Here is a 12763-nt window from a genome sequence, read left to right on the forward strand (position 1 = left end):
TTGATGATTTGCGTGTGATATGATTTAACGGATGTTTATATAAATTGTTTAAAATAAAAATTTTCTGATATTTTGCCTTTTCATTTGGGCCTCCCAATTGAAGCCTCGCCTGTCGGGCGGGTACCGTTGCTAATATGTACAACCTGTTGAATGGTATTTCTTCTTTTGATTGGTTACGTCCTGCACGTGAAGTTACAAATTTTACGGACTCGTTTTTTCTATTGGATAATCAGATACAGACACTAATGAACAGACTAGTAGGAGGCCTAAGATCAAAACAAAGGCATCCAAAAACACGAGATCAAAACAAAAACATAAGTGGAAATGATTGTACATCAATTTTCAGAGCATTATGAATGAAAGAGCAGAATGGGAAGCTTTAATTCATGAACTTGAACCACACTTCATACTAGTACATGGCAGAGTAATATACAGAGTGAGTCAAAAGTCTGGAAACAGGACTAATGTTACATTTTTTTTCTCTTGCAGTGACTGAACCCTGAATCGACCGGTGGATGATCGGTTTGAACTGACATTAATGTTTTGGAGCGGAACTCTTTTCCGAACTTTTTCTATGAGTTTTATTGTGGAACTGAAGTTTCCTAGCCTTCCTATGTTTCTGGACTTTTGACTCACCCTGTACAATGAGTAGCTGGATCTAGCATCAAAGCCAGCGTAGATGCCTCAATGTTACGCGTGTTACCTCTGCACCATCATGTCAGACAGAGACCATGTGGAAGAAAATCTGACGGAACATTTGGAACCAGAAATGCAAATGATTGCATGTTACAGATGATTGAAAAAAAAAAAAATGGCAAAGTTTGACCAGATTTCCATTTTACGTCACTCCTCAAATCCACACCTTTGATAAAGTTTGTAGTCCAAGCCTAATACCCAAACAAAGAGCAATGCTTTTACTGAAACCATTATTTATGCATCCGAGCATGCTATTCTATCAGTCCAGCCTGCTTGTAGTCACTAAACAACCTATTCTACAACAGATAGTTACAAAGAATCATCAAAATGTTTAATATGCTAATGAAGAAAAATCGCTGTTTTGTATTTTGTGTGTGAGAGTAATGTATTGTGTGAGAGTGTGTACGATGCTTTCCAATGGCAGCAGGTTGATATTTCAGTCTTCAGAGCATTATTTCTTCTCATCTTCTGATTGCTTTGCTATGGGAGGAGGGAGGGTCCATTATACATTATACATTATACATCAATAATGCCCATTATACATAATTCCCAACCAAACAGTCAATATTTATTGAAATAAAATTTAGGTGTTTCGGCCCACCACCGTTCGTTTACAGGATGCTTCACCTGATCATTCCATTAGTCTTTGTGTGTGACTGTTTGAAGTGTACGAAGAAACACAGTTCATGTGACATCTAATGGTAACCTGGTCGTCACTTTCTGAACGCCTCTCTAGATCCACAACTAGACCACCCTGCCTTGATTTTGCTGCGCTAGTGATGCTGCGGATGCGATCCCGTTCGACAGTGATCAGTGCTTTGCCTGTTGGTCCTCCGCATGGCTTGAAGTAACATGTAGCATCAGTTTGCAACAAAGGAAACATTTGTATTGAATCATTGAGAATACACTATCTATTTCTATGAATGACATCATTAAATTTGCACATTCATAGGGTAAAATGAAGAAGGATTTAATTGTTTCATAAGAATCGTAAACATTGAAAATGTGGGAATAAAGACCTTTTCTGCGAAGTTTGGTTAAGAACTTAGTAATAAGCTAAATTAGTAATTTCTATATTGGTAATAGCTAATTTGCATATTAATGGTTTTGTAAAAAAAAAATATATATATATAATAATGCTCAAGCGTCCCAGGATGGCACCTGCGGAATCTCTGTCTGTGGGGTCAAAAGGTCATGAAGCAGCAAAGAAACTTTGTGCGGATGCTAATGCATACTTCACCCAAAAGAATGGTCTGACTGCTGGACTACAGGCTTCCATGTGCCGCTAGAACCATCAACTTTATAGTTTGGTGACTCCGCCACTCCAGGCTCCTGGGCATCGTCATCACCAAAGCACTGCTCACAAACTCTTCAGCTTCTCCGTACTGAGGCACTCCTCCTTCATAACGTGATATGAAGCTCAGGCCAACATGAGAACTCACTAAGTCGCACTGTTTAGCGACCTCTCCTCCTGAAGGCTTGGGCAGGTCACGACTCACCTGGCCTGATCGGTCCAAGTTTGTAACACCCTAGGTCCCTTGGGACTGTGGGTTGGCCCCCAGGATGACACAAAACCACGGGGAATGATACTAAAGTAACAATAACAAATGGAGAGAATGAGAAACAGATCTGTGGGATAAGTGGCCATTACTCATACACACACCTGCCATTATATACAACACGCACGGATATCTTTGAGAATGATAAATGTTCTCACACGAAGCAAAACACACCTTTTTCTGACTTTGGAAAGCGGTGCACATAGCTAGCCGGTTTCTGCAACACAAAAATGGACACATAACCTGACTTTAGGTTGAGCCTTTCATTGTTTTCATTTGCAAAATGTAAGCTGAATTTGTCAATTTATTTTCTACATAGTGTGTGCACTGTTGAGTTGTATGATCAAGTAGAATCCTCATGCTTAAAATTGGAAGGATGCACGAACAACAGTTCAACTTGTACCTCTGATTTGTACCTTCCCCAGAATTCTTTGAGAGTAGCCATGGAGAGAGGTTTCTCTGCAGCTGTTCCATCCAGCCAAGCATGATCCAGACACAGTGCTGCACTCATCCTTGTCCTGAAATCAAAATACCCATCCAAAAAGCAATAATTCCTCCAATGTTTCATAGTAGACCTCAGGTCATTCATTCATTTTGCTTGTTTAACTAGAAGTTGCCTAATATGAAAAAGAAATTTAGTTTCACATCCTTGCTGGAAATTGTTTCTGCTTCAATAATTACTGTTCTTAGGCCTAAGGGAGTTTCTCGAAGTTCCTGCAGACAAAATGTTTCTTTGAATGCATATCAATGTGTAAGGATTTTCAAGCACTCATCTGCACCATAGAGAAGGTGCTTTTGTGAGTCAGTAGGTAATTGTTTTATCGTTGTGTTGACATCGCCAAATTGTCTTTATGAGTGTCTAACCATCATGTGGGTACGTACGTTCTTGCATTTTAACACAGCATTTCCACCCAGTTTTAAGCATGAAAGCACTTCAAAAATGTACAGCTAGATCTCAGCTTCGTGTATTCTTACATAATAGTGCAACTTGGAAAAAAACCCACAACAAATCATAGTGCAATGCTGTTGAGACTGCAAAAGTAAACAAGAAAGAGCATTCAGAGATTGCAAATCCTCACCAGGATGTATTTTCAGTGGTTTTTAAGGCTTTTGTGTTAAAACAAATATGGCGGCCGAACCACGTGACCGATGACGTCATCTTTTTTTTTCTAAACTAATTTATTCCTAGATCATGCTCAAGAAATTTCATCTTGATTGGATGAAGTTTTGTACTTGTCGATTTATGACGTCATAATGAAGGCACCTATGACATCATCATTAACATATCCTATTTCCCATGGAGAGTTCTTTACAATGAGCCATGTCTCAATTTTTTCTATTCAATGCTTTCGGAGATATAGAGGTGCAAAGTTTTTCGGTTTTCCAAGATGGCGGCCGAACCAAGTGATCGATGACGTCATCATTATTTTTTTTCTCCACCAGTTTATGCCTAAATGGCGCTCAAGAAATTTCATCTTGATAGGATGAAGTTTTGTACTTGTCGAATTAGGACGTCATAATGGAGGTACCTATGACATCATCATTAACATATTTTATTCCCCATGGAGAGTTCTTTACAATGAGCCATGTCTCAATTTTTTCTATTCAGCACTTTCGGAGATATAGAGGTGCAAAGTTTTTCGATTTTCCAAGATGGCGGCCGAACTACGTGACCTTTGACGTCATAGTTATTATTTAAAAAATTACACAGGTGGAGTTGCACCTATGTTGAAAATTTCCTGTCAATCGGACCAACGGTTGCAGAGAAAATCATATTTATTCTGTGCGGACAAACAAACGGACTCAAATGCAATACCCTCTCCACTGGCGAGGGTAATAAATGAGTAGATTTATCGTGGCACCAGTATTCATCGATCTGTTTTTAGTTTTTGCCCCCAATAGGTTTATCACCTGTTTTTAGCCACCAAGTGGGCATCAGCCGGCCTTGGGGGGGGGGGGGGGCTTATTTTTGGGTCCTGTCAGTCCATGAATGTGTCAGATCGGTCTTTGGACTGCCTGTCGTAACATGTAACCCAGTGCTACCTGCCGTATGATCGGGTTGTCGGAGACTAAGCCGACTCCCCTCAATGGCTTGCCAGTGGGGAGGGTAACTGTGACACGCTGCCTGGACTAAAAACACCACACGACAAAGGACGAAAGAGCTCCCCTTGGGGGACAATCGAAATCCAGTAAGGAGATGATGTCTCCTAAAAACACTCATCCAGTTGGACCGGTTCGGGGCAGGACTGGCGTCCGAACGGGGAAACGTCCAATGCCAACATGAATCTTGGATCTATTGGTTTTGGAAGGGCCAGGGCACCCCCTTCAAGCTATGCGGCAAGCCACCCTCAGCTGTTGGGAGAAGTGGGAATGGGGTACTGCAGAATCCATGGCTAAAGAGGCATGTGGTGAAAAACGAGAGCATCAGAGTTTGAACATTGAATGTTTACAATGACAGACAAGGGGAGAGAGTTGGGGGATATTGAACATTGAATGTTTACAATGACAGACAAGGGGAGAGAGTTGGGGGATACCATGAGGAGAAGAGTAGTTGATATACTGTACTGGGAATTATACATATAAAATGGACTGGGAAGTGCAGAAAAGAACTTGGAGAAGGCTATAAGTTGTATTTCTTTGGAAAACAGAGAAACACAAATGGAGTCAACAGGAATCATATTAAAGCAGGAGTGGAAAGGGAAAGTACTGGAATTTTTTTTTTTTTTTTTTTTTTTTTATACAAGGTCGAGGCTCGTGAAAGAGCGAACATTAATCACACAGAAAGACAAACCGACACATAAAACATATAACATAGGGAGCGGTAGACAAGATGGGGAGAGAGGGGGAAGGACACAAACACAACATTTGAGAGCAGTGACCGAGAGACATGGAGACATCGAGAGATCTGAGAGAGGGCGAGGGCTTGGGGGGGGGGGGGGCGTGGGAAGGGGGCGGTGGGAGAGGTATAAAACATATGGACACTGCCAGGACTTCCAGGAAAGAAGTTGGAATTTCAAACAAGGTGGATCTGGGGTGAATTAGCGGGGGTAGAAAAGATCAAGGTTTTGGATGGGGGAAGATAAGAGATGGTGGTGAACAGCTGTTTTAAAGACCTGGAGGGAGGAGTGGGATTGAAGGGAGTGAGGGAGTTTGTTCCAGAGGCGGGAGAAAAGAGGAATGAAAGAGTGAAGGTGAGCAGAGAGCCGAGATTTCGGCAGTTTAACCATCAGAGGGTTGCTGGCAGATCTTGTGCGACTTGTAGGAATATTTGGGGGACAGAGCACAGAGAGAGCTGGGGGTGCAAGGCTGGAGAGGAGTCGGTAGAAGACAGAAAGACCACCTACCTGCCTGCGGTGAGTGAGTGAAAGGCCCTCAGAGATAGCTTCATCGCGGGAGATTCCAATAATTCTGAAAGCTTTGGTTTCAACAGCGTGAAGCCGAGCTCGGTGTGAGGCAGGAGCACCGGCCCATAGGGGAGAACAGTATTCCATTGAGCTGCGGATGAAAGCCTTGTATGTGGTGAGGAGCTCAGGTGTGCCGAGGAAGGACTTCGCACGACGGAGGATGCCCAGTCGGCGACTGGCTTTGGAGGCCAGCTTGGAAATGTGGTTTTCCCAAGAAAGATCATGGCAGATAGTGAGACCCAAAATCTTGAGTGACAGAACTTCTTGGAGAGGATTGTTGAGAAAGTAGATGGGAGGGTTGTCCAGTCGATCTTTTCGGAGAGACATAGTAAGAGTGTGAGATTTGTCAGGATTGAAAGACATGTTCCACTTGTTTGACCAGTCTGTGATTTTGTCCAGGTCTTCAGAGAGTGAGGAGGCAGCAGACTGCCGATCTGAGGGAAGAGGAATGGAGCGGCAGAGAGTGGAGTCATCAGCAAAGAGATAGAGAGGATTTTCGAGAGAGTCAGAGAGATCATTGATGAAGACCAGAAAAAGCACGGGGCCCAGAACACTGCCTTGGGGAACTCCAGCCTGAACAGGAAGAGGAGATGAGAGAAACCCATTCAGGGCCACACATTGACGACGACTAGAGAGGAAGTCCGCCAGCCATGCGTGGAGATTTCCATGGATACCAAAGGAGGAGAGTTTGGTGAGCAGAGCGGGGTGCCAGACCGTGTCGAAGGCACGTGATATGTCGAGGGAGACAGCTCTAATTTCCTGTTTGGCATTGAGGACCTCCATCCATTGTTGAGACAGCAGAAGCAGCATGTCCAGAGTAGAGTGACCTGGTCTGAAACCAAATTGATGATCAGAGATCAAGCCATTGGAGAAGAGGAAAGATTTCATATCCGAAGCAATGGTGGATTCCATGACTTTGCTGATAAATTGGGAGAAGGCTGATTGGTCTGTAGTTGCTAGGATCTGTTTTTGCACCTTTTTTGTGCAAAGCGGTGATGTTGGCTGATTTCCAAGCAGATGACAGTTGACCTTGAGCAAAAGAGAGGGTGAAGAGAACAGAGAGAGGGTGAGACAGAGCAGCAGAGCAGGATTTTAGGACCCGTGGGCTGATGCCGTCGGGTCCAGTTGCAGAATCAGAGTCGAGGGTTGACAGAAACTTTTCCACCTTGTCAGGAGGAAAGGACACGGAGTCCAGGAGCAGCAGGGTATGACTGGGTATGGTGGGTACAGAGAGGGATGGGTTTGGGACACAAGATTTAGAGGCAAACACAGAGTTGAGGCATTCAGCTTTTTCACGTGCGGAGTCAGCTGTGTAGCCGTTTGAGGTAAGGGAGGGGATGGAGGGGGAACAAACACCAGAAACGGATTTGACCAGACGCCACCAGGATTTGGAAGAGGGAGACAGATAAGAGAGTTCGGTCTTGAGAACGGAGAGATATTGTTTCCTGGCTCTCCTGAGGGTGGACACACACTTGTTTCGGGCTTTGTGAAAGGAAATGAAATTTCCTTCCGTTGGATTTGCTTTCCAGGAGACGAAGGCAAGTTGTTTCTGGGCAACAGCCTCACCACAAGATTCCGTGTACCATGGACGGGAGGAAGGGTATGACAACTGAAGACGAGATGGGATAAATCTGTGCATGAGAGAGAGCAATTTACTTTGGAAGAATTCCCAGGATGAGTTGATGTCAGAGGTGGTAGAGATGGGAGACCAGTCCAGATGATTGATGGCTGCTTGAAGACCGTGCCAGTTGGCCTGAGTGAAATGCCAGACTCGTCGACGCTGAGCAGGCTCCCTGAGGATGGTCAGAGAGATGTCCACTTTAACAAGGACATGATCAGATGATCCGATCGGAGCAGAAGAAGAGCAGCAGACATTTTCAGGGAAGTTAGTCATAACCAAGTCCAGAAGAGAAGATGTTCCGTTGACTGAGATCCGGGTCGGGAAATTGACAGATTGTGTCAGTCCCAGTGAGTCGCAGAAGTCCTTTGCTGAGGAGCCATGGCTGGTGAGAGAGGTACCCACACCCAGCCAACTGGCATGATGACAGTTGAAATCACCACATATGAGGAAGAGAGAGTTGGGATGAGTAGATAGAAGTTGGTCCATATCATCAGACAGCGAGATGTAGATTGAGTCATCACTGTTTGGTGGACGGTACAACACACATATGAACAAGAGGTGGGAGCGAAGGGGAAGCCGTAGCCAGAGGTATTCCTGGGGGTGAGGTGGAGAGAGTGCAGTGCAGGGCGAGTGAGTTAAAATAATTTGTGATAAGTTGACGCTATTGAAGTTGGTGGTCGGAGAATGGATCGGTGAATATAATCCCAGCATACGCGCCACAATCTGGGTGTTCAAACTAGGATAAAGAGGCATTCAGAGATCAGTTAGAAGACCTAATCAGGCGGGTACCAGCTGGAGAGAAGGTTATAATTGGTGCAGACTTAAATGGTCATGTAGGACAAGACGTGTGTGGATATAAATTGGAACATGGAAGAAATGGATATGGCAGGATAAATGAAGATGGGGAGAGGATTCTTGTGATTGCCCAGAGCATTGAGCTATTTTCTGTGAATACAGGGTTCTTAAAGTAGGAGGAACATCTGTTGACCTATAAACATGGAAATATTAATAGTATAGCTAGATTGATTACATCTTGGTAAGACTGAGAGCCAAGAATCAGGTTATGAATTGCAAGGTTGTATTGGGCGAAGCAGGAGTGAGCCAACATCGGCTGTTAGTAAGGGGCATGCAATTCTGGTCCTCTTCAAAGAGGAAGTCCAGAGAAAGCAGAGTGAGTTAAACGAGGATGGAGAAGTCGAAGGAATATGAAAGAAACCCTCGTCATTGTGGCTGAGAAGACAATGGGGAGAATGAAGGGAGGAAAACCCAAATAAATGTAGACATGGTGGTGGAATGAGGTCAGACAAGATGTGATTTAAAAAGATGGCATATAAAGAATGGAAAACTCCAGGAGAAGACCAAGCGAGAGAGCGATCTAAGACTATAAATGGTGAGGCGAAGAAAACAGTAGGGAAGGCAAGAGGGGAAGCAGCATAAGAACGGTATGGTGATTTGGAAACACCAGAGGGTGAGAATATTATCTACAGAATATCAAAAGCATAGCGGAATAAAACGCAGGACTTGGGGGGAGTGTAGGAACCATCTTTAGAGGCCATTTTTACCCATAGAGCAGGGTTTGGCCTTTTTCGGGCACCATGGTCCCCTTTTTGAAGCAATGTTTTATGGCTGGATGCCCTTCCTGCCACCAACCTTGTTGGTCGCCTCTTGCGACACACAGGGAATTACCAGTAAACTGGTACTCAATCTGTGGACCTCGGAAGGATGACAGGCTGAGTAAGCCCCCCCCCCCGGCATTAATTGGGTGATCGACCGGGATTTGAAACCCAAGATCCTAGGATCCCAAGCGGGCACCCTAACCACTAAGCCAACACCAGGCTGTAAAAAAATGTGTGCAGTAAAAAATGATGCTGGACAGATACTCCATGGAGAGGTGGAAATTAAAAGGGGATGGAAAGAGTGCTTTGAAAGAATACTGAATGTGGAAAATGAGAGAGATAGACCCTGATGGAGGCAAGGAAAACTGAGGGAGGTTCAAAAAGAGGACATTAGAAAAGCACTTGAGAAAATGGATTGAGGAAAACTCTTTGGATCATTGAAGTTGCAGGTGAGTTCGTGAAGACGGTGGGAACTGATTGAGTTAAGCGGACGGTGGAGTTGGTGAGGAAACCTTGGAGTGAGGAGAAAATACCAGATGATTGGACAGGATCCTAATAATATCGATTTTCAAAAGAAAAGGCACATTTTAGACTTTCGAAACTACAGAGGGATGAAATTGATGGATCATGCTATGAAGATACAAGAGAGGATTGTAGACATCAGGCTTGTGAAGCCTGAAGTATGGATTCATCTAAGGAAGGGGAACATTGGATAGGATTTTCATCAGGAGACAGATTCAGAACAAGAATGACCGCACTGGTCACAACCTGCTGCAAAATCCGGTAACTGGCCGATTGGGAAACGCGCATTTAAAGCACCCGTAAAAGATGAAAAGCGCGATTGGGAAACACATTTAATGCGCTATTAAATAATTAACTCGACACCTGCCATCCAAATTATACTCCGCCACGGTTATATCAGAACGAGCTGAACTGTCACAGGGTCACGGATTGCTTAAACCCAATGTACGGCCTTTCAAAAATTATGAAACGCTATTTTTTTGGGGATAATTTTTTTTTTTTTAGGGAATAACAAAGTTATTCCTTGGCACACCCGAACTCCTACACACATATAAGGCCTTCATCCGCAGCTTTATAGAGTACTGCTCTCCAATCTGGGCTGGTGCCCCTGTCTCACACCTTGCTCAGCTTGATTCCATGAAAACAAAGGCCTTCAGGATCACTGGAATCTACCACTCTGAAGCTGAGTCTATGGGCCAATATCACTTTCCCATCGCAGACAAGTTCGGTGGTCTCTCTGTCTTCTACCACCTCCCTGCTCTTTCCATACTTTGCCCCCTTAATCCCAAAGAGGCATTTAGGGGAATTGCAGAAGTTTTGTGTGGAAGAACATCAGGAAATTGTATGAAGTCAAGGAAGAGAAACCAGGTATGGTAGATGGAGGAAGTAGCGAAGGCGGTCGGTAAGAAGGAGGTGTGGAAGAGGAGAGAGAAAATAAAGGATAGAGGAGGACAACCGGATGCAGGTTTGCTGCACTTGTGCAGAAAGAAGAAGAAACCAGCAAAGCATAACGTGAATAAGGTGAAGAAAGATGTGGAAACGAATGTGCTCAGCAATTGAGACGAGGATGTTGGGGGGATGATGATTTATAAATTGGACAAGGCAGGGATGGGGGCATTAAGAATGTGAAGTGAGAATGGTGATCAAGGATGGAGATGGGTAATTAGTGAGGGAGAGTGGAGAGGTTATGAAGGTATGGGAAGGCTATTTCAAGGAGCTGTTGAAGTGGAGAGGAAGCAACGGCAAGCGGGAGCGTCCGAGCTATGTAGAAGGGAATGTGGAAGTAGTGGAGATTACCGAAGAGGAGGTGCAGACACCATTAAAGGTGAAGAGGAGGAGGGTGCCTAGCATTGATTAAATACTTGTGGACATGATAATTGCAGTAGAAGGAGGTGGAGTCAGTTGGCCGAAGAGGCTGTTCATTGTGTGTATGAGAGAGGGTAAGATTCCGGAGGAGTGGCGGACTGGTATAATTGTTCTAATGTGGAAGAAGGAAGACGTACAACATCTGGGGAGGTACTGATGCATCATGCTTGTAAGATATTGTATGAAGTCACTGGAGAGGATTCTGTTTTTGAGGATAAGGAAATGGGTTGAGTACGAGATTGGCGAATAACAACAGGGGTTTAGAAAGTGCAGCGGGGGACGATGGATGGGATATTTACACCGAGATAGTTGTTGGGGAATATGTTGCAGATGCAAGGGGTTGGGGGGGGGGGGGATATTAGGTATTAGGGTCTGCGGACTTTGAGAAGGTTCATGACACACTGTCCCGAGAGACATAACTATTGTACATTTTTTCTGTAGGTATTACAGACACAGACCTCCAATTCTTACTCTGCTTCTATATTCCTGCCATGTATTTCTTTATCAACTTGTTGTACTCCACCCCACCCCTATTCTCGCCCCTCCCCTGACATGTCACCACATGGGTATTTAGGTGCTTTTTCTACTCCCCTTGTGATATCCTTCTCATTTCTCTACAGACAAACCAGTTGTATCCAGGTTCCCTTTGTTCTCCACAACACTTTCTCTTGAACATACTCAGCAGATTTTTTGACGAGTTTGGAGATGAAGTCTTTGGCTCCTTTTGAGATGCTGCTGAAACTGTCAGGAAAGACCCAGGTGGCAGATATCACCTTTTGCACCATTTCTTCCTTAGTACTTGCCCAGAATGGAGACACTCCACTTAATCTGCACACAGCCACAGAAAGAAACACAATATAAACAAAGATAATATAAACTAACAATAATTTTTTTCAATTTGAAGCAATTATTTTTGCTTCCATTTTAGGTGTACAACTTTATGAATACAATGTGGCTAAAGGTATCAAGAAGGTTCACGTGCATTGGTGGGCAAAGCCATGACACCATAAGATGGCCACCGCAAATCTACTCTCCATCAGTTGATGCCACGCTCCCGCTGTAGGGAGCCAATCAACGGCTCAAATAACTGAGTGATTAGAAGCACAAACTGGTGACGGTGCAATGACTGAATACAAAAATTAACTTGGGTTCCAAGGACACCATTTTCAGAACTTTCTGGTCCCAGGCAAATACGTATGGTATTGTCCGTTAGGTTATTGTTGACCTGGTCAATTGGCTTCATCTAATTGACTTTGTGGAGTGATCTTAGGGTGATGTCTTGCAAAGTTATATTGCTCTCATGACATGCTCTAGCAATAAGGTCACCATGAAAACTAATGGGAGCTGGCAATGGTTGGTACTTTTGCTCTAGTTCAGATTCTATATCTTTGTCTGCTATTGCAATGTAATCTGGTTATCTGGTCAATGTAATCAACCCAGACACTTGTGCAGGCAAGGTAGTCTTTATCAGCACCCGTCCGAAACCTGGATACATTGGGAGGGTTAGCAGCAGGAAAGGTATCCGGCTGTACAAGCACCCACCGAATCCAAGTGATGGTTGATATGAATGGGAATGGCACCCATGCTAGTAAGTGTAAGTGACGCGTGAAGTCCCCACTCAAACCCTGTGAGAAAAGAAGGAATGGGCTACCATCAAGTGGATGAGCTTGGCCAAAGAAGAACGTTAGGAGAGGTGAAAAGGTGACCAAGGTGCTGGAAGTGGATGTAATTAGTGACAGAATCATTAAAGTAAATTTAGAAATCGGAGGTGAAATGTGGAACATAGTCAATTGTTATGCACCACAGATTGGGTGTGGACCTGAGTAGAAAGAAGAATTCTCAGAACAGACGGACAATGTCATAAAAGCAGTACCAAGTAGTGACAGATTAGTGGTGGCAGGTGACCTAAATGGATATGTGGGAAGAGAAAGAGTGGGATACGAGAATATCCATGGGGGACATGGTCATGGAGGAGTAAAT

At 44.1% G+C, this 12763-nt stretch overlaps 1 protein-coding gene across 1 annotated transcript in view; it reads right to left on the reverse strand.

The window, feature by feature from the left end:
- Positions 1-357: 357 nt before the first annotated feature.
- The window catches only part of LOC137413153 (death-associated protein kinase 3-like), a 90288-nt gene continuing 77882 nt past the window's right edge, over positions 358-12763 (reverse strand). Inside the window, exons 6-9 of the mRNA XM_068098548.2 lie at positions 11462-11611; positions 2659-2773; positions 2430-2472; positions 358-1176 (exon numbers count right to left, since the gene is read on the reverse strand). Coding sequence (XP_067954649.1) covers positions 1148-1176; positions 2430-2472; positions 2659-2773; positions 11462-11611 — 337 coding nt within the window. The 3' untranslated portion in view covers positions 358-1147. The remainder of the gene's footprint in view (positions 1177-2429; positions 2473-2658; positions 2774-11461; positions 11612-12763) is intronic.

This window comes from Myxine glutinosa, chromosome 7 (assembly GCF_964187855.1).
Source record: "Myxine glutinosa chromosome 7, kmMyxGlut1.1, whole genome shotgun sequence".
NCBI lineage: Eukaryota > Metazoa > Chordata > Myxini > Myxiniformes > Myxinidae > Myxine > Myxine glutinosa.